Source organism: Narcine bancroftii, chromosome 11 (assembly GCF_036971445.1).
Source record: "Narcine bancroftii isolate sNarBan1 chromosome 11, sNarBan1.hap1, whole genome shotgun sequence".
Lineage (NCBI taxonomy): Eukaryota > Metazoa > Chordata > Chondrichthyes > Torpediniformes > Narcinidae > Narcine > Narcine bancroftii.
The window spans coordinates 20006066-20029141 of NC_091479.1; the positions used below are offsets into that span (position 1 = coordinate 20006066).

General features: G+C 40.0%; 1 protein-coding gene across 2 annotated transcripts in view; it reads left to right on the plus strand.

Moving 5' to 3' along the window:
• Positions 1–23076, plus strand: part of slc12a1 (solute carrier family 12 member 1) — a 93543-nt gene that overhangs the window by 45269 nt on the left and 25198 nt on the right. For both annotated transcript variants that reach the window (XM_069902832.1, XM_069902833.1), the window contains exons 14-18: positions 1625–1780; positions 3271–3370; positions 6237–6348; positions 14015–14155; positions 15723–15829. In XM_069902832.1, the coding sequence (XP_069758933.1) occupies positions 1625–1780; positions 3271–3370; positions 6237–6348; positions 14015–14155; positions 15723–15829 (616 nt within the window). The remainder of the gene's footprint in view (positions 1–1624; positions 1781–3270; positions 3371–6236; positions 6349–14014; positions 14156–15722; positions 15830–23076) is intronic.

The following is a 23076-nucleotide window of genomic DNA, read 5'->3' on the forward strand; positions in this document are numbered from 1 at the left end:
AACTTATCGCTATTGACTTAACTTAACCCCTTTCTAATTCTAAGTGCACGTGTATGTAATGTATGTGCAAGTTCAGAAACGCTCTTTGATTCACTGTCCAATCTCACTTCTCATTCCTCCAAGTTCACTGGTTGCAGGCAATTCTTATACTGTGCACAGAATTTAACATTTATAAAGTTCACCAGGCTCTGGTGCTTGAAAGATAAATGGTTACTGCTCAGGAAAGTTCTTGTCGGTTTTCAGAGAGAGGTTTGTTGTTCCAGGACCTCCACAACTGATTCCTCTTTATTCAGCCACTCCAGGGTCTTGCTGACGAAACTTGCCCCCTCAGGGTTCTCCAGATGATAACCTCTTTCTTTCAGGTCACTGCAGAGTTCCTTTGTGTTTCTCTTATTCCAAGTGAAACCATTAGACAGCCAGTCCTCTCCTATTGTATGAACCACAAGGGCTTTGACCAGGCTGAAGTAAGAACTCACAACCTGTCTTCCAAATGGGGTTTTCCACAAGCTTGTCAGCTTGTCCTGTTCCAGTCACAGCTGCTGTTGCTGCCTGTACCTCTCTGTCTCTCTCGAAAAAAGACCTGTTTGACTCTCTGCTTGGCAAACCACATTTACCCTCTTAGAACAGCTCCAGACAATCTGGAGCTCCAACAAGATCTTTCATCTGTTGACTTTTTGTAAATAACAATGTGGGCTGATATGTCTAGCATTAGCAGAGCTCCAGTATTTGAAATAAGATCTGTTTTAGTGTTTGTATGTGTCCTACTCCAACAAACATTTCCCAATTCATCTCTCAAAAAGATATCTATAAACTCTGTCACAGTTCTTCCCCAGGACCCACACAGGCTCGTAGTACAAAAGGGCCTGTTACTGTGTTGTAAGTCTAAACTTAATGCAGGTTGTACCTATCTAATCTGGCGCTCTGTGGTCCTGCAACTTCCATGATCCGGTCCGGCATGTTTTGAATCTGCTGCCATTAATTTAGTTTGGATCTGCCACCAGGGCGGCGCTGTTAACAGCACTAATGTTTACACTGCAGCCAAGTGTTTTGGTGATAGTCCTGTTAATTTCTTATACTCAGCTGTATTTTAGCTCTTCAGGAAGTCATCCATGAGACCAAGAGGTGTGGGAGATAGTGGTGGTGCCAATATGGATTCCCTTAGGGGTCAATTTCTGTTTTCCAGAATTTTCTGTGGTCCATCGACGGCCAAGTCCCAGCATCACCAGATTAACGAGGTACAACCTATAGTACACATAAACCAAAAAAAAATGTAAACAAACTGTTCCATCCAGAGAGAGAGAAAAAAGTGCACAAGACAGAGTCCTTGAATGAGTCCCTGATTAAGTTTGTTGTTGAGGAATCTGAAGGTGGAGGGCGTACTTTTCCATTTTGCATGGGATTTAAGCACCTGTTCCTGAACCTGCTGGTGCAGGCCTTGTGGCACCGAAACCTTATTTGAATGTCCAGCAACATATCAGCATTCAAGCAATGTATTCTGGCATGAATTTGTTTTTTGGCAATTCAGTACAAGCTGGCAACTTGAACACATTCACATTGTTAACTTAGACTGTTTGTTTTGGAGCTTAAATAAAAGTGTGAATCTCTTATCGATTTAATTTTACAGGGTGGCGTCCTGCATTTAGATTTTACAACATGTGGCTATCACTGCTTGGAACTTTTTTGTGCTGTGCAGTCATGTTTGTCATCAACTGGTGGGCAGCTGTAATCACAGTCACAATTGTATTATTCCTGAATATTTATGTTATATACAACAAACCTGGTGAGAACTTTTTGTTTGCATCTGAAGAATGTACAAAATATAATGACTTGAGTGTATCTTTATAAAAGTATTGACATGGTAGCAAATTTTAATTAGACAGAGCCAGAAATATTGTTAATGCAGATACACAGGTAGTAGATGGCAGTTGTCTTCCTGGTATGTGCTCATTGAATCATTTAATGCCATTTCTGCGATCAAATGAACGTTCAAATGGGAGTTTCTTCAAGGGACAAAGTTCCAATCATTATTATCAGAAGAAACAAAAAGTGGATGGGGTAGTTGGCAGAGATGACCAGGTCCATTGGTCAGACTTGAGTAGGGAAGTGACATTGTGTGGCAGACAAACTGCAAGAGGAAACTTTCACTTCAAGCATTGAAACAATTTCCCAAAGCTGGATTTGGTAACTTCTATTGAAGCAGGCCTCAATTTACAGTTCTTTTACTCTCTGTACACCTTTACTATACCAATTATCAAAAAAAAATATTCAAAGTGAAAGGAATAAGTTGATTTTGTTTTAACAACATTTTAGGTCATTGATAATTTTTAATCCATCTCTCCATAAGGATATGTTTTAAAATTGGTGCTTCCATATTTCCTTTAAACAATTCACTATTCCATTTATACAAAATATGTTCTGGGATAGTTTCTCCAATTTTATTCACTTCAATCTGAACCCAAGCTGTTTTCTCACCCACTTGATAACAGGAGGACAAAAATCTTAATTGAGCTGCTTTATAATAATTTTTAAAATTCTGTAATATTAGTCCTCTTTGGTCAAAATTCCATATTAATTTTTTGAGACTCTTGACATTTTACCTTTCCAAATAAATTCTTGTGTAATTTTATTAAAACCCTGAAAAAATAATTCTGGTACAAAAATAATTCTTGGAAAAATATTGAACCATTTGATATCGAGCATTAAATGTATTCGTAACACAGTTTTGACCCTATTTCCTCTTGAATTTGTATATTCATCTTAATACAGTTTACCATCCTATTAACATTATTGGTAAATTGTTCCATCTTGGAGATTTTGTGATCATTCGTTGTTAATTTTGTACTTGATTTGAAGGTTGGTGGCATTAATGTATGTTTTTATATGCCTCCCTTGGCTCTGCCAGTTCTTCTCTGCTTGATGCTGTAGCCGCTAACATGCTAGTTTGATCTCAGGTTTGGCTTTCGTCCGCTCACACCTCTCTCCTGATGTTTCATCTTCAACATAAAACTGAACTTTTTCAGATTAGCTTTAAGTGTATTTTTCCATTTTGCATGGGATTTAAGCTAATTATGCAATTAAAATGAGTTAATATTAAATATGGTGTAAGCAGCTTGCCAAATTTGTCTAGTGCAACCAATCTTATTTGTGTAAAGTATGTTGAAGCTCTTTCTTTGGAGATTCTTGACTATAATCTTTAATCAAAGATGTGTGAAGGTTTCAAATATCGCTTTTGTTTATTACGCTGATTCCTTAAAATATTTTTTTTAACAGAGGTGAATTGGGGATCTTCAGCACAAGCTATGTCTTATGTCACTGCACTACAAGATGCGCTTTCACTGACTGGGGTGAATGATCATATTAAGAATTTCAGGTACAATTGGAGCAAAATAATGAAGTTGACTTTATCAATGTTAGATCCTTCAATTCTGTAGAGATTCATCCTTGTTCCTTTTTTAAATCTAGTTGAGCTCTTGGGAAGATAGCTGAGGTTAGGAGATTGGGAAGATTTTGAGGTTTAAAATGTGCCATTTATTGCCTCTGAAGCTTCTCAAGATTAATGCCTTTGGTAAACTTGTGTGTCATTGAATTTTCATCACAACCTTAATGCGATAACCTTAATTTTGAAAGAAATTTAAAAAGTTAGAGGAATAATTTGATCAAATTTGATGTTAGTGAGTTCTTTGGCTTGGCTTCGCGGACGAAGATTTATGGAGGGGGTAAAAAGTCCACGTCAGCTGCAGGCTCGTTTGTGGCTGACAAGTCCGATGCGGGACAGGCAGACACGATTGCAGCGGTTGCAGGGGAAAATTGGTGGGTTGGGGTTGGGTGTTGGGTTTTTCCTCCTTTGCCTTTTGTCAGTGAGGAAGGCTCTGCGGTCTTCTTCAAAGGAGGTTGCTGCCCGCCAAACTGTGAGGCGCCAAGATGCACGGTTTGAGGCGATATCAGCCCACTGGCGGTGGTCAATGTGGCAGGCACCAAGAGATTTCTTTAGGCAGTCCTTGTACCTTTTCTTTGGTGCACCTCTGTCACGGTGGCCAGTGGAGAGCTCGCCATATAACACGATCTTGGGAAGGCGATGGTCCTCCATTCTGGAGACGTGACCCATCCAGCGCAGCTGGATCTTCAGCAGCGTGGACTCGATGCTGTCGACCTCTGCCATCTCGAGTACCTCGACGCTAGGGATGTAAGCGCTCCAATGGATGTTGAGGATGGAGCGGAGACAACGCTGGTGGAAGCGTTCTAGGAGCCGTAGGTGGTGCCGGTAGAGGACCCATGATTCGGAGCCGAACAGGAGTGTGGGTATGACAACAGCTCTGTATACGCTAATCTTTGTGAGGTTTTTCAGTTGGTTGTTTTTCCAGACTCTTTTGTGTAGTCTTCCAAAGTGAGTTAGTGAGTTAAATCTACACTAAAACTGTAAATCTGATAAGCTGAAGACTTTGCTGGGATAACTGATTCTCTGGACTTGAAGATAGCATTTTATTGGCATCTTCCACTTTTTATATTTTGTTTTACACATAATAATACACCGGTGAACCTGGTAAGTATCATGGGAATGCAGTAATGTGGCCCTGGCGGGTAGAAGCAAGAGCAGGACCTTAGTCAATTGAAAATGAGTGAGGATCGAGGCCCCTACAAATAGTCAAAGAATATTAAGCCCATCGAGTTGTCAGGAACCAGGAAATGGTCTTGGAGCATGGATATCAGGTCTTTAGCGAGAAGAGTGGGAATTGGGTATCCCTGTTCTCATCACTTTGTGAGTCAGATGCTGGACCATCAGGATTTCTGAATGGTCAGAAAGCAGTTTAATCAGGTGTTACTGTATTTAACGGAAAGTTCAAGATCCAATAATCACTCGAGCAGATTTTCTGTGAACTGGCAGCTATTGGTAAATAATTTCCAGATTTAATTATTAAGTAAATTGTTTCTAAAAAAAAAAATTAAACAATTTGGAGAATAAATTACACAACTGAGAACTTAAATCACAGAATCAGACACACTGATTGAACCAGTATTAGTGGCAAGTATAGCAGACATTGACATTTCTGATGAGTGATTCACTTGAGCATAAAGAAATGATTTATGTCTTGATATGATTTTAGATTTGCTTGTTAGGGACGTTTTGCTCACCACACACTTTTGGACTAAATTAAAAGCTTTCCGCCTCCGAATGAAGCTGTTCAACAAAATAGATTTGGGATAAAATGCTGAGTGGTTTAAGTAATTGGACGTTTAAAACCCATCTAAACTCCATGCATTATAAAATTAAACTAATTGTTGAAGTATTATCATTTCTAAATCTAAGGAGATGATGTATAATTACAAGCATGACTAACATGATCCTTAACCTCATGGGGTAATTTGTTGAGAATTGGGATAGGAATAGAATCCAATACCTTGATAAACAGATGAAGACCTCTGGGTTGTATGTGATGTCATGTACACTGACAATAAATTTTGAACTTTGAGCCCATTAACTATTTTTCATAAATTGGCTGTTGTTTGGGCTTTGAGTAACACTGTAGCACTTGAGGTTTTAGATATTTAATCAGAAGATAGTTTTTAAAATTGGGCGACACGGTTAGCGTAGCGGGTGGTGTAATACTGTTACAGTATCAGTGACTAAGACCAGAGTTTGAATCTCAAACTGTCTGTAAGGAGTTTGTATATTCTCCGCATCTCTGCGTGGATTTCCTTCAGGTGCTCTAGTTTCCTTCCACTGATCAAAAAATGTACCGGGGGTGTAGGTCAATTGGGTGTAATTGGGTGCCATGGGTTCGTTACCGTTCTGTATATCTAAGTTATCCAAGTTATCTAACTTGGAGAATCTTAATAAAGTTTTCCTGTTTATAGTTTAGTATGTTAATAGTGATAATGGCAACTTCAGCGAGTAGGCAAACTGCTTTCAACAGAAACCTCCACCCTTGTGCATTTCATGTTCAGAGTACCAGCTGTATCAGAAAGTTTTTTTGCTTTGAATAAACTTCAATTTATTACTGTAAATGATCACAGGATGATTATGGACAGAGAAGTTGGCACTCTTAGTTCGTGCATCAAAAGATCGTACTATTAGCCTCCATTAATAGAATTTATTTGTTCTGCATATAATAAATTTTAAAAAAATCATTTTTGTTTGTTTCCAGCATACTTTATTAATCTTTTCCAAACAATTGTTCACTTTTTCCTTTTCTTCCCCTGTTTCTCCTCCCCCCCCACCCCCCCCCCCCCGCCCAAAGGCCACAGTGCATTGTATTGACAGGATCGCCTATGTCAAGGCCAGCTTTATTGGATTTGACGCTTTCTTTCACAAAGAATTTCAGTCTGTGCATCTGTAGTCAAGTAATTATGGTAATTACTTTGTCACTATAATTTCTCTTGCCATACATTTGATCTTTAAAATGTAGAAATGTGGTAAATTACAAATGTTTGATTTTCCTCCTTGTGAACTTTTAGTTATGTTCAACTGGTGTGTGCTAATGTCTATTGTAACATACCACAACATCTAAAACTAACATGCATTCAAAATGAGCACTAGTCCTTTGAGCCAGGTGCTGGAGAATGTGGTGTTAGTTGACTTTTCATTTCGCCGTCTAACAAGATAGAATAGATGATGACTGGTTTGAATAGAGTTTGTGGTGAGTCTCATATGACCATCCAATTAAAGAAGTTCAGGTCATTTTCCAAAAATGAGGCTTCTGAATGTGTACCCCATTTCAATTTCATGTTCAAAGTTGTAAAATCATGTGCATTAGAACTGAAATGATGAGAGAATTTTTTTAAAATTGAATCATTCCCCAAGTTCAAGAAGGATGAGCATGGTTTCATAAAATTGGAATTGATCTATAGGCACCAGGTTTTGGATTGAAACCCTGCACATTGGCCACATGTCTCGGACTTCTAGGCTTATTTACCATTCTCTTTTCCTTTGAATGTTAGTCATAGAAAATATCTGAAACATTAATAACCTACCCAAGGAGACAGTCAACCTAGTCCCACCTTCAAGCACCCAGCTCCATTTTAATTCAGAGTGGAGATCCAAGTACTTTTTAAAAATGTGATGGATGTTTTTGGCTCAGAGTTCCAGACATCCAACGTCCTTGTTTCAGTTTATTCCTTGCCTCCTCTCTGATCCTTCTACCAATTACTTTGGATCTTTGGTTTATTATATCGATCATTTAATTGGTTCAAGTTTATCATGTGATTGTACGCACAACCTAACAAAAGTGTCTCTCCAGACCATGGTGCACACATAATGCACAGGACATAATGATCACATAAATAATTAAAATAAATGTATATAAATATTTACAGTTACAGGATATTTTTCACCAGTCTCACAGTCTGAGAAGATGCTATTCCCCAGCCTGGAAGTCCTGCTTTTGATTCTCCTATACCTTCTTGATGGTAGTGGGTTAAAGATACTGTGTGCTGGATGGAAAGGGTCTTTTTGACTCCTTGAGCCCTTTTTAGCCCTCCCAGTGAATAGAGAAAAGGGAGACTCCAGTGATAGTTTCTGCTATTTTAATGGACCTCTGTGTAGACCCGGTCTTTGCACCTCAAATCGCCTCTGATCCAAAACAACAAAACCCAACCTCCATCCTTCGTTCAAAGGCAAAATTTTCCATTGCTGACAATTTCTTCATAAATCTCCCTTCTTGGGTGCATTCACATCTTTGCTGTACTGTGGTGACCAAAATACAAATTGAATGAATGAAACAAATCAAATGGGTACTAATAAATGGATGCTTTGTCTGGAGAAGAGGATGGAGTAAAAGCTTGTTTGTAGTGTTTTGATGAACATGGTAAAGTTATCTAAAAGTTCTTAAAATAGTACAAACCTACTCAAGATTTTGAAAATGGGATGGAATTAAATTAGAATATTTGATCATTAAAAATGCAAGTTCCACTTCCATATGACCTAGTTTATAAATCATTTCCCACTATCCATCACAACTTCAATTGTTCTTTCAAAAGGCCTCAGACTTGGGGGTGTGGCAAGATGGCGTAGAGTCTAGACGTGTAATCTCGACCTCTCTGGCCAGACTTTTAAGAACCCGTTTTTAACTCTTTGTTTTCAGGTTTAAATTTTTTAAAACTTAGTTTAAAGTATCAAGGAATTGTTATGGCTATTAATGGTAAAAAGATTAAACCTCAAGTACAGAAGAAACTACATTTTCGGAGTGTTGAAGATTTAGAGCCTAAACAGTCTGCTACAACTTCAGGTTTGCTTTCTTTCAAGCCTAAACCACAGAGATTGCCTGTGGGAGCTGAAAAAATGACTACTACCAGGAGAAGGACATCGCTGGAATTACCCGTTATCAGGAGGAAGATGCGTATGCCCCCGATGTGGATCCCGATCCTGGCAGCCAGCCGACTTTAACGGAGGGGGCACGCAAGAAGACGACTCCATTGCTTGAAATACCCCAGGATATGCTCCAATCTGAATATTTTGGTCTTTTTTGTGAGTTTTTGAAGAAACAACGGGTTGCAGGTGGAGAACAGCGTCGGCCCCCTGAGGAAGTCGGGGTGCCGTCGCTGGGAGTCCAGACCCACATTAAAACTGTTAAACTGCCTGTTGTTGAGATGCAGCAGGAGCTGCAGTTACCTGGTTCTCCCACTACGCAAGAGAAAGCAGGGCTGAGCTTTTCTGAATCACAATGTAAACAGCTAAGCCTTATCATTCAGCCGATGCTGAATGAAATGTCTCAGAGGCTCAGTTTGGAACTGGATACAGTTAAAGTACGTGTGGAAGCATCTTGTGAGGATTTTAAACAATTTCAGGCTGCTTTTTTGAAATGTCAACAACAAGTGGCTTCTAATACAGAAAAAGTGTTGGAGATGGAAGAATCCGTTAAAGAATTGCGAGAACGTGAGAGGGAGTTAGAGAGGAAAGTAGATTATTTGGAGAATCAAAGCAGAAGGAATAATGTGGAGATTGTTGGTTTGCCAGAAGGTCTGGAAGAACAAGATCCTCTTCATTTTTTTTACCGAATGGATTCCACAAATACTGGGGCAGGAATGTTTCTCTGGAGGTCTGGTATTGGAAAGAGCTCATAGAGCCTTAAGAAGAAGACCTCTGCCTGGTCAACCACCGAGATGTTTGAATTATTTGGACAGAGAAATGATACTTCGTCTAGCAGTGCAAAACGCGAGACAACGGCAAGCTCTGTTAATGATTCAGAATAGTAGAGTTTTTTTCTATCCCGATTTGAGTCAAGAGGTTATTCAGCGTCGGCGTCGATTTAATCCAGTTAAGGAAGTTTTGTGGAGTAAAGGTTATAAGTCTACTTTTCGCTATCCGGCAGTGTTGAAGGTGTTTTGTGGAGACTTTCAATTTCGGTTTTTTGAGAATGAATGTGAAGCAATGAGTTTTGCTGACTCATTGCCAGATGTAAGAGGACAAAGACATAGCCCACCATTGTTTCCTAAAGAAAAATCTGGTTGTTCTGGAAATGGGAGAAATGGGAATGGAAAGAGTCCGTTTCCTTGAAATGGGGTCGCCGAGTCTGGAATTTCTTGAATGAATAGAAGAACTTTTTTATTTTTATTTTCTTTTTATGTCATTATGATATCTTGTTGTTATTCTTTGCTTGGCTGGGGAGGGAGAAATGTTCTATGTTCTACTAGTCATCAGCCAACTTTTTTTTAGGGATTACTACCTTTTGGTAGTTTTTTTGGGTTTTTTTTTCTTTTTATCTTTTTTAATTTTCATTTTATTTAGACTTTAATTTGTGGTTTCTTTTTCTCCTATTGGAGGGCCTATTTACGTTGATCTGAGTCTTTATATATTGATATTATTAATTTTTAGTAATATTAGTGGATATGTCAAAGTTGAAGTTTGCTACTTTTAATGTTCGGGGTTTAAACAGTCCGATTAAGTGTAAGCGTATTTTTATCAAGTTCGATCTTTGGTAAAACATGTGTTCGGTAAAGATATGATTTTACCTGAAATGATTAAATTTGAGACTTTTGGCATAATGAGATGAAATATTGTTTAATAATGGAAAAAATTACATATGTTTTGGGGATAACTATAGTTTTTTTTAATTAATAGGTGGTTGTTATATTCAGAATATTTACATTTTGATTTATATTGACTAGATTTTAATATGTATGCTTTACTTTATTTTTTTTCTTTATGGCTCCTTAGGAGAGTTGGCTGAAAGAGGGGGGGTGGGTGTTCTTTCCTTTTTTAAAATATATATAAACATTCATGCTTTGTTTATTGTTATATATGTTACTTATTATCTGTATTTTGAACGAATAAATAAAGTTTAAAAAAAAAGGCCTCAGACTTGAAATATTGAGTCCATTTCTTTTTCCATAGATGCTCCTTGAAGAGCTGTGTTTCCTGTATTTTCTGCTTTCACTTCAAATTAACATCATCTGCAGTTCTTTAATTTTCATTCTGCATTGTTCATTGTCTCATTTTCTGCTTCAGTGCAGTGTTAGATAAGTAAACTTTTGTCCGATTGTTTTGGGTACAGCAGAAATGGAAAGGAGCAAGTCGGCTGCAAAGGGACAAAACGTTGACTCTGCTCCATTCTGTGGTGATCTCCTTACCAATCTTTTTTTTCAGCAAGCATTGAAACTACTCACAGGCTTGACTACTCAAAGTGATAGCATTTATGGGCTGTCAAAGTCAAGTTTCCTGAAGTTTAGTAAAGAGATGTGTTATGTCATGAGTATGTGTGGGCGCTGCATAGGCTCAACACAGATATCTATTCATAAACCAATTACACAATACAACAAATATGAGCACAAAGAAACTGATGGGGGAAGACAGGCTCCATCATGCTATTGCAAGGCAAGGCAGATGTAATCACTGCGATTATATGATGCGTGATTGTATTCAGCATAGAATCCACGCTGCTGAAGATCCAACTGCGCTGGGTAGGTCAAGTCTCCAGAATGGAGGACCATCACCTTCCCAAGATCGTGTTCTATGGTGAGCTCTCCACTGGCCATCGTGACAGAGGTGCACCAAAGAAGAGGTACAAGGACTGCCTAAAGAAATCTCTTGGTGCCTGCCACATAGACCACCACCAGTGGGCTGATATCGCCTCAAACCGTGCATCTTGGCACCTCACAGTTCGGCGGGCAGCAACCTCCTTTGAAGAAGACTGCAGAGCCCACCTCACTGACAAAAGACAAAGGAGGAAAAACCCAACACCCAATCCCATCCAACCAATTTTCCCCTGCAACCACTGCAACCGTGTCTGATCATGTCAGAAATATGTGTCTGTGCATAGCTGAATGAAACATTCCCTGTCTGCTGGCCCACCATACATGCTCCTGCTGGCCTCTATACTCAAATCCATCACGTGCTAGCCAGCACTCGCGCATGCGCAAAAGATAGTCGTGCCCAACCAACCAATGGACCGTGGATGCTGACCAATACATTTTTTTCACAATTGGCCCTTGCACACAGGATGTCTGGCCATCCTGACTGTGCCCCTCTGAGGTTTGCACCTGAGGGGGCTGCCTAGTTCGTCTGGTGGTAGCGCCAGCCCCGTTGGTCCATGAACTGTTTTATTTCCCTGGTGTCATTGAACCACTACAGCTTTTATTAGCATTCCTCTATTGTTGGTGAGAATTTGGTTAGCATTCCATTGCCGAAGGATATTAACAGCGAGACTGGCTTTTCTGAAAAATCACAAGGTAAACTGCAGTAAGTGTCTGAAATTCAAACAAACAGCAAAAAAAAATTAAAATAAAAATAAATAAGTATTTTTTTTACCTATTATTTTATTCTTAAGTTTAAAATTGGTATGCCTTGCCGTTACTTCACTGATCCAAATCAGCAGATAAGTTTTAGTTGGGTATTGTAAGAGTAAGTCTCAGTCAACCGGAAAATACACTTATCCAACATCTACCAATCTCCATGGGTACTGGATACCAGGGGTTTTAGTGCAATTATATTGTTGTTACACATCTGTGGCAATCGCAAAAAGGCTCACTAGTGGCTAAACTGAGTGAGGAGATTTGGTTTGTCACCGAAGACTCACAAACTTCTACAGGTGTTCTGTGGAGAGCTTTCTGGCTGGTTGCATCACTGTCTCATACGGAGTACAAGAAAAAAAGCTCCAGAAGGTTGTTGACTCGACCTGCAACATCACGGGCACCAGACTTCACTCCATTGAGGACAAGTACAAGAAAGAGGTGGTAACTTAAGAAACTAGCCTCTATCCTCAATGTGATATGTAATTACACCACTAGGTCACCAGGGGGCATCCCAGTGACCTTGTCTATAAAGCAGCCCAGAGCTACAGTCTAGCCTTCCAGGTTTGTCTTGCAGAGACAAGACCTCTTGTAATTCCACCACTCGGCCACCAGGGGTCATCTCGGTGACCTTGTCCATAAAGCAGTCCAGAGCTACAGTCTAGCCTTCCAGGTTTGTCTTGCAGAGTCAAGACCTCTTGTAATTCCACCACTCGGCCACCAGGGGTCATCTCGGTGACCTTGTCCATAAAGCAGTCCAGAGCTACAGTCTAGCCTTCCAGGTTCGTCTTGCAGAGACAAGACCTCTTGTAATTCCACCACTCGGCCACCAGGGGTCATCTCGGTGACCTTGTCCATAAAGCAGTCCAGAGCTACAGTCTAGCCTTCCAGGTTTGTCTTGCAGAGTCAAGACCTCTTGTAATTTCACCACTCGGCCACCAGGGGTCATCTCGGTGACCTTGTCCATAAAGCAGTCCAGAGCTACAGTCTAGCCTTCCAGGTTCGTCTTGCAGAGACAAGACCTCTTGTAATTCCACCACTCGGCCACCAGGGGTCATCTCGGTGACCTTGTCCATAAAGCAGTCCAGAGCTACAGTCTTGCCTTCCAGGTTTGTCTTGCAGAGTCAAGACCTCTTGTAATTCCACCACTCGGCCACCAGGGGTCATCTCGGTGACCTTGTCCATAAAGCAGTCCAGAGCTACAGTCTAGCCTTCCAGGTTCGTCTTGCAGAGACAAGACCTCTTGTAATTCCACCACTCGGCCACCAGGGGTCATCTCGGTGACCTTGTCCATAAAGCAGTCCAGAGCTACAGTCTAGCCTTCCAGGTTCGTCTTGCAGAGACAAGACCTCTTGTAATTCCACCACTCGGCCACCAGGGGTCATCTCGGTGACCTTGTCCATAAAGCAGTCCAGAGCTACAGTCTAGCCTTCCAGGTTCGTCTTGCAGAGACAAGACCTCTTGTAATTCCACCACTCGGCCACCAGGGGTCATCTCGGTGACCTTGTCCATAAAGCAGTCCAGAGCTACAGTCTAGCCTTCCAGGTTCGTCTTGCAGAGACAAGACCTCTTGTAATTCCACCACTCGGCCACCAGGGGTCATCTCGGTGACCTTGTCCATAAAGCAGTCCAGAACTACAGTCTAGCCTTCCAGGTTTGTCTTGCAGAGAGACAAGACCTCTTAGTGTACATATTAGTTTATTAAAGCTGTCTTATACTCGCACTGCTGGTGTGGTTATTGTCAGCCATGCCCTCTTCACTCTGCTACCATCTGGAAAAAGGCCTGAAGACGAGCACTCAATGGCACAAGGACAGCTTCCTCCCCACTGCCATCAGATTCCTGAATGATCAATGAACCAAAGACACTGCCTCACTTTGACTTTTTGTGCACTATTTTTATTTATTTTTGTAAGGTGGTTTTATATGAATGAATGTGTTGCTACTACTGCAAAACAGCAAATTTTGTGACTTGATTATGACATTAAATTCTCATTTTTTTTGGAACTCTGTTGCTTCAAACTTGTGTTCAGCCACTGGATGGAGCAAAAGCAGAATATATTGGTGCATTCAACATGTTTATGGGCAGAAAAGGAATTGTCCTTTCATGAGAGCATTAGATGGATAGGTGGTGAAACATGATAAGTTAGATGCTTCCCTGAAATTAGTTTGCACATAGTCCATATTTCTGGGAAAGCTATATCTTATGAAATAAAACAGTAGATTGGTTAAGATGTTGGCCAAAATAATATGATTGAATTTGCCTGTGTTAACCATCATATAATACTGTGCTTAGGGTCCACAGAAGCAAACAGTCAATGAAATTGGCATGACTGTGGATAAATATCAGCAATGGCTATCAAAGAACAAGAAAAAAGCCTTCTTTGCAGCAGTGGCTGGGAACCATTTGCGGGATGGAGTAAAGTGCTTACTTCAGGTGATTTTTCCACATCTATATTATCAATTCCAATACAATACATAGTGCAGTACTAAATATACTGATCAAATCTTATAACAAGATTGAAAAATTTGCTCTTTTTAAATTGAGTAGATTTATTTCAATTAATTGGGAATTCTATTTTTAAATGTTACACAACTGTGGAATTTGTACTGCTCGTTAAATGTTCCAAATGCGCCCAATATTCTTCCAAACAAAGTTGTTTTTTTTGGTAGCTGCTTTTAATTGGAAAGTTGATGATACTGGTGTAAATATGATGGGACTCTTCTGGAATATCTGTTCTATGTATATATGAGTGAACGCCATCACTCATTTACTCCATATAATGGCACATTCCATGTTCCATGATCAGTATGATTATAATTTTTTGCCAGTGTAACATTATTAGTAACAGCACAGTGATTAGGATGATTTAGTTGTCCTACTCCTCCATTCAGGACTGTCAGAACTGATCTTCTACATCAAAACTAATTATTTTAAATCTTAATTTTCTGATCATAGTCCTGAATTCTTAATGCCCGAGTATCCACTGTATAGGAGATTGCAAATTTAAAATGTGCTAATTCAAATTTGCTGGTCGAGGATAAATAGACTCTCAGCATCTACTCAAAACTCTTCTTTAATTAAGCCTGCACTGTTAGTCTTTAAATTCCATAGGATATTATTGTCTACATTTAATTACAATATTCTATAAAATTGTACTGACAATAACCACACCAGCAGTGCGAGTATAAGACAGCTTTAATAAACTAATACGTACACTGAGGCCTTGTCTCTCTGCAAGACAAGCCTGTAAGGCTCGAGTGTAGCTCTGGACTGCTTTATGTACAAGGTCACCGGGATGACCCCTGGTGACCTAGTGGTGGAATTACATATCACCACATTTATCACATCCTATTTAATATTTCGAGGGAGGACAGCCCTCATTTCACGAATGAATCGAGTGGACTTTTATTGCATCACCCCAAGACAAATCTATTTATCCTTGGTTAAAAGACCAAAAATTTAGGGAATCTTGGTCTTACCAAAATAGTAATTACAGTAAGATCTCATACTTTTATGGCAGATTTCTTGCTTCCAATATCATGTTAATTTATTAATTCTTAATCCACAAAAAAGGGAAATAATTCTAACTTAAAAATATTTTCTGCTCTGCATCAGCAAGACCACCATATTTTTCAGATCTGAAGTAATCTGTGAATCTTTACAAACTAGAACTTGTGCTGTAAACACAGTTCAATATTCCCATGGAATTTTGAATCTCATGGCTGGATCAGTTTGCAGTGTTTCATTTATTCCAGTGAAATGATTGCTTATCTACTTAAGTCCTCTTGTTGCCAGTATGATTGAATTTGCAAAAGATTCTGTAACTTTCAAAAAGTATACATTATAATGAGCAAGTTTAAAAGGAAAATAACAAAGTTTAAATTTCACAAAACTAGTTTTAGTTTAATGGGAAAAATATTCAGAGAAAATGAAGGAACTACGACCTGTCTGAGTGATGAATGATATTGAATAGGATATAATTTGCTTTGTATTCCACTAGGCTTCAGGTCTGGGTCGAATGAAGCCAAATACACTTGTGATTGGATACAAGAGAGACTGGCGTACTATTAATTTTTGGGATGTTGACAATTATGTTGGAATTTTGCAGTAAGTAGTTTTGATATTTTCTAGTTTCTAGAACTAATGACTTTATTAGTCAGGAATGCTTTGGTATAATGTGAGTCAAATAAAATAGGGCAGCGCAATTAGCATTGCTGTAAGCGCAATGCTGTTACAGCGCCAGCGATCAGATTTTGAATCCAGTGCTGCCTGTAAGGAATTTATACATTCTCCCAGAGTATGCATGGGTTTCCTTCGGGTGCTTCAGTTTTCTCCCGCTCTTCAAAATTAACGAGTTCTAAATTAATTGGAGTATTTGGGCGGCATGGGCTCATGGGCCAGAAAGACCTGTTACCGTGCTGTATGTCTAAATTTAAAAATATCTTGTAATAAAATGTCAAAAGAGATCTGTTAAATTCAGATTCCTTCAATGACCTTTGGAGGTTTTGGTTTATTGAATGAATATTGAATTAGTTACCATTTTTTCCTCAAGAAAAGATATTCTCATTGTTTTCTGTCAATCAAATCTGAAGATGCATCACCTATGGAACATGGTGTTTTTTGTGTACTGTATTTGTCCCTGTGAGTTCACTGATGCTTTTTCTACGTGAATCTCTGCACTAGATTATCAGACCAAGAAGGAAACTGGTACAAGGTTTGGCTAGTAAGAAAGGGACTGGATTATCCTTTGGTGCCATTGTGAATTCTACAAACAACATGGGCTTTGTTTCGTGTTGGACAGTTATCACACTGATGGACCTACAACTTGGGTTATAAATGCTGACTACACAGCATATTCTTTAATAAAACAATATTATAGATCCTTCCCTATTCATAATTTTTATATCATACCATCACAATAACTGGCAACATCTGGAATATAAACATTTTATCATTTGAAATTACCATCTTTTTGGGATTAAGTCGGTTTTCATGAGATCTATTCTCATGAAACGGTCAACCAGTTTACCTATCTCGGCTGCACCATTTCATCAGATGCAAAGATCGACAATGAGATAGACAACAGACTCGCCAAGGCAAATAGCGCCTTTGGAAGACTACACAAAAGAGTCTGGAAAAACAACCAACTGAAAAACCTCACAAAGATAAGCGTATACAGAGCCGTTGTCATACCCACGCTCCTGTTCGGCTCCGAATCATGGGTCCTCTACCGGCATCACCTACGGCTCCTAGAACGCTTCCACCAGCGTTGTCTCCGCTCCATCCTCAACATTCATTGGAGCGCTTTCATCCCTAACGTCGAAGATGGCAGAGGTCGACAGCATCGAGTCCACGCTGCTGAAGATCCAGCTGCGCTGGATGGGTCACGTCTCCAGAATGGAGGACCATCGCCTTCCCAAGATCGTGTTCTATGGCGAGCTCTCCACTGGCCACCGTGACAGAGGTGCACCAAAGAAAAGGTACAAGGACTGCCTAAAGAAATCTCTTGGTGCCTGCCCCATTGACCACCGCCAGTGGGCTGATCTTGCCTCAAACCGTGCATCTTGGCGCCTCACAGTTTGGCGGGCAGCAACCTCCTTTGAAGAAGACCGCAGAGCCACCTAACTGACAAAAGGCAAAAGAGGAAAAACCCAACCCCAACCAACCAATTTTCCCCTGCAACCGCTGCAACCGTGTCTGCCTGTCCCGCATCGGACTTGTCAGCCACAAACGAGCCTGCAGCTGACGTGGACTTTTACCCCCTCCTTAAATCTTTGTCCGCGAAGCCAAGCCAAAGAAAAAGATTAAAGTAACATTCTTAGTTATATTTTAGCTTCAATTTTTTTCCTTGTTAAATTTTAAAAATAAAAACTTGAATAATTTTCCTCCTTCCATGCATTTTCTTTCAAGACTAAACTCCTACTTTGAGTTGAATTTTCACACTTATTACCTGCAATCATTTTATAGAAGTATCATGTGTTTTTTTTTAGCAGGGGAAAGCTGGCTCTGAATCTGTTAACTTAGATCAAGAAATTAATATTTACAAGTTTGCCAACAACATGCAACTGGGTGGGATTTGAGGAGATAGCAAATGGTCTTCAAGCTGAGTTAGTCAAGTCTGGGAAAATACTTGCCCGATACATTATGATGGATAAAGATGATGTCCTTCACTTGCAGGGGAAACAGAAGACAGATTTAGTTACAGGGTAATAATTGTAAACTATTAATGTACAAAAGGATGCAAGTGCCATTGGACATTATTTATTAATCTGAACTACTTAGTTCACGTGCTACTTACATCACAGACCAGCAGCAATAGAAAATTTGTCAAGACAATGTTATTTTAAAAATAATATTTTTACTTTTAATTACCAATAATCTAACACCTTGTCTAAATTTAACCCCCACTATGTGTGAGTACCCAAGCCCATTGAGCATAATTCTGGAAAGTTATTCCAAAGTCAGTCTTGAACTGGTGCAAAGAAATGATTATGAATGAGGTGGGAGAGACCGAGTGACAGATTAGAGAACTCACAAAACCTTAATGAGTTACTTCCAGGGCGAGTTTCCCTTCGTAGGGGAACCAAAACGAGTGACTTTCACAATACTTCCAGAACTCAGAGTGACCTTTCTTTTGCTCACGGTGTGGTACACTAACTCCCATTCAAAAATTACCCTTCCTGGTGGGGATCAAAACTTCTCCTGACAAGGAGAAACAAACAAATTGACCGTTATCACACAGAGTCTCTCCACTGCAGTGTTCCTTCGGATGGCCATTGCTCAAAGTGCTGCTTTTTTAAAATGGCCCCTATTCTCCAAGAGTGTTATTCCTTTAAATGTTTTAATCACATGTCTCTCCACACTTGTGCCTGGATAAAAGCAACAAATGTTCCTTCGCTTCCTCCAGAGGATAAACCTTGGTAACAGCCTTGTAACAAAGGAATAGCAAACATTGAGGGGAAGAAAATGGTATGTTGGCCTTCATTGCAAAGGTTTTGAGTGTAGGCATAAGGGTGTCTTGCTGCATTTAATGAATCCAAAGCTGGAATATTGTATGCAGTTTTAGTTTCTTTACTAAAGATTTCCAGGAATGCTGTACAAGGAGAAGCTGGGTCAACTCTGTTGAATAGGAGAGGAATTATCTTTGAAATGTACAAAATTCTGAATGCTTGACAAGTAAGATGTAGGAACATTACTTTCTCTGGCAGGGAATCTTGAAGTAGAGAATTTTGGTCTTGATATATAGGTTTGGGCAGGAGAAAATAACCCACTTTGAGGATGATAAACCAATGGAATTTTCTATGACAGAAGGTGGTAGAGGGCAACTTGTGTATATTTTAAGATGGAATTTAACTTGGATGAGGTTTTACACTTCGGTAGATTAAATCCGAGCAAGACTTGTATGGTGAACGGTAGGGCTCTGGGGAGTGTGTATAGAGCAGAGAGACCTGGGAGTGATTCATGAAAGTGGTGGTGAAGAAAGCATTTGGTGTGCTTGTCTTCATCGGTAGGGGAACAAAGTACAGGAGTGACAAGGTCATATTACAACGATACAAGACATTGGTGAGACTGCACTTATGCACAATTATACTGGAAAGATACCATTAAGCTGAAGAGGATTCAGAAAAAATTTACAAGATTATTAGTGGATCTGGTCGGCTTAAATTAAAAGAGAAGAGTGAATAGACTGGGACTTTTCTCCTTGGCAGTATGAGGCCACGAACAGACATTGTCAGTGTGGCAATGGGGTGTGATGCTCCATTAATCACTCAGGAGACTTGTGGAGAAACCAATAGTCTTTAATTCACTTGAGATCTTAGCATATCCCTTCTGTTCTGTTGTCCTGATCTGAGTAACGGGATGTGGAATAGTCACCTTTATACAGGAGCCTGTGGGGAGGGGCCACAGGTTCAACCTGCAAAAAGGTATGCTTGACCAGATATTATACACTACAGGGTGGTTGACCATTCTGAGGTCCTTGATGTAGTGGATCTTGAGGCGGAGTGGAGCAGGTTCACCAAGTTGACTCAGGTGAGGGGTTTAACCTTTGAGAAGAGATTTGAATTGGCTGGGACTATATTTGTTAGAATTTAGAAGAATGTGGGGATATTATAGAAACATAAAATTATGAAAGGGACAGGTAAAATCTAGGCAAGGATGTTGTTTCCACTGGTAGGTGAGACTAGATCCAGGGGACTTAAAATTTCGGGCTGTAGATTTAGGACAGAGGTGAGGAGGACCTGCTTTACCCAGAGTAGTGTCTGCCCATCAAGTACATTTATATCTGTTTGTTTGTCTGTACTCCATGCAAATCAATGTGGAGCATTCTAGAAATGTCCAAGGAGTTTCAGTAGGGGGAACATTTGATGCTCAAGGTCATGACCACATTGAATTTAACCTTTAAGGTCATATGAAGTTCAAAGGTTTTTTAAAAAATTGAACTTGCAGCAGGGTCACCTCAATTAGTTACAGTCCTATACATCATTGTACATTCAGAATAAAAACAAGTGGCCAAACCCAGTGCAATATGGCCCCAGAAAAGCGAAGAAACATTGGTAGAAGCTCTAAGCAAGCCCGTAGAGTTAGTCAAAGGAGAAAGCAAGAGAGAGCAGAGGAACATCACTCTCGCCTCACCGTTGATGCTTCCAGACGTGCCAGGAGCAGGAAGCAGAACAGCAGTGATGCGCCAGTCTCAGTGCTCAGGCCTCCAGACAGACAAGGAGCAGGCAGAAGGAAACAACAGCAGTGATGTGCCTGTCTCAGAGCTCAGGCCTCCAGACAGACAAGGAGCAGGCAGCAGGAAATAGAACAGAAACACCAGGCCTGCTTCAGTGCTCAGGTCTCCAGACAGACAAGGTGCAGGCAGCAGGAAACAACAGCAGTGATGTGTCAGTCTCAGTGCTCAGGCCTCCAGACCAACAAGGAGCAGGCAGCAGGAAACAACAGCAGTGATGCGCCTGTCTCAGTGCTCGGGCCTCTAGACAGGCAAGGGGCAGGTTTGAAAAAATATATTTATGCAGAATTACCATGAAGTTTTGTGGCTATTTTGATCCAACCATGTAGACAACAATTGAGTGTTTTATTTCCCAGGCACTGGCAGTTATCCTGCTAGTTAAATATATTTAAGTGACAGATTTTTGTAACATAGGGAAATTAAGGGTTTTAGGGAAAAGTCAGGTAGGTGGGGCTGACCACAACCAGATCAGCCATATTGAATGGTGGAGAAGGCTCGATGGGCCACTTGAGCTTCTCCTATTTCTTGTGCTCAAAACCCTTCGAGGATTGTAAGAGTGAGAATGTTGCATTGAAATAGACTACCAACCACAATCATCTGAATTGGCAGAACAAGCTTGCTGGGCTGAATGGCCTGCTCCTATTAAGTTTTTGAGAGAATAATCTAAGAAACTCAACCTGCATTTTGAATTTGTAGTTTTCAGAGCAAAGCAGAAACGGCGACAGGTCATGAGTGAGGGATGCACGGGCAATGTTGAGTTTGCTCATAAAGTTCAGGTGCATTTATTTTAAAAAAAAAACTTTGAACATTTTCTCCCAATCTTGCCTGTGAAGAGGATGGTGGGCATTGATCTGGATGGGAAGTATAAATATTAAATAACTTTGTTGGAAAGATGTGGGTTAAAGTAAGGGATGTGTAGAAGTGGTCGTCGCAGCATCAGTCAAGCTGGAATCCTGCTAATCTTTTAAAGGAGGTCACCTAACGTTTTGAGGCTGGTTATAAGAGACTGGATTGGAAGAGGTGTAGTCCAGGTAATAATAAAAGTAAAAATTGTATGAAATGATCTTTTAAGTAAAAGAAGACGAAGAAAATCAGTTAGCCATTTCTGCAATTTAATTTTATTTTTAAAATTTAGACATACAGCATGGTATCAGACATTTCGGCCCACGAGTCCGTACCATCAATTTACACCCCATTAACCTACACCCCTGGTAGGTTTTTTGAACTGGGAGAAAACTGTAGAAAACCTACGCAGCCATACTGATGACCCTTTTTTAAAACAGAAGTCCTTGCGTACTGTTACATTTGAGTTAGAGCCCCAGGCTATTCAGAAAACAGTACGTAAAGGAATTTTTATTTTGGTCCCAAAATAGGTAGCTCTAGATGATTTCCACAAGAGGGCAAACATATCCCACTCTCCTAAGCTAGGAAGCTGGACTTTTCCTTTGTAGCTACAGCTTTATCTAGGAATCTCATTTATGCATGCACATCTGCTGCAAGCAAGTAGAATATGGGGAACAAGTTATAGAATCTTGAAGCCCATCTTACCTGCAAAAGCTCTTTGATATTGCATTTGGTGCCAGCAAGAGACCAACTCATCACTTGTGCTTTACTCTGTGATAAAATGTGTCCACTGATTCAGTAACTATTAGGGAAAGGAGACAAAAAATGGGAAGGGAGGAAGAACAGAATTAACTTGGAAGAAGAGAGGGGGGAATTCATTGTCTGAAATAGGAAAATTTGGTTTTCATTGGGCTGTAGATGAACGAGGTGGAATATGTGGTGTGGTTCCCTTAGTTTATGTTGGCTTGGTCTCTGGTAGTGGAGAAGACTAAGAATGGACGGCTGCTGCACTCAAGTTTAAGATTCTGTACGCTGCACAAATCTTTGTGGCTATCTGCTTAAGTATTGCACCTTTTCAATGTGAGCAGAATTGCTTCTGGCACGAAGATGGGAATATGTATTTTAACATAAAACAGTACAGGCCCTTTGGCCCTCGATATTGTGCTGACCATAATTTGTTGATTTTGTGTACAAAGGGCCACTGGGATCCAGTGTGTCATAGATACAGTGGTAAATGTCTAGCAGGAGAAAATGGAGGTTCTCATCCAACATGAAACAAAATGTTTCCTAGAAATAGAATCTGATCGTCATTAAATCACACCCATCTGATTCATAAATAAATGGCACGTCTTGGTGAGGATGAATCCATCAGTGGTTAAAGTCTAGGCTCTTGCATTTTTTGGATACACCGCATTCAGTACGAATATCTGACTCGTGCTTTCTGAATGAGGGTCAATCTTGTTTTCATCTGTGAATTACTTAAAGTTCAGATACAACAGAAGTGAAACCTTCTCCAATGTTCTGCATTTAGTTCTAGAGTAAGGTTGATTGACTGCACAATGGCTATTAGATGTAGTATTTTCTGTGGGTAATTGACAGAATGTTTTTTTTTCTGTTAGATGGTAGAAATATTTGAGTCTTGTTAGGTCTGCTTTGTTCATGAATGAGTGAGACAAACACCAGGCTGAGTCGAAATCAGGGTTCTTTGTTCTTTATTACCGGATTGTAACACTTGCGACTAAACATGTTAGTCGGAGAATGCATTCTGCCGTTATCA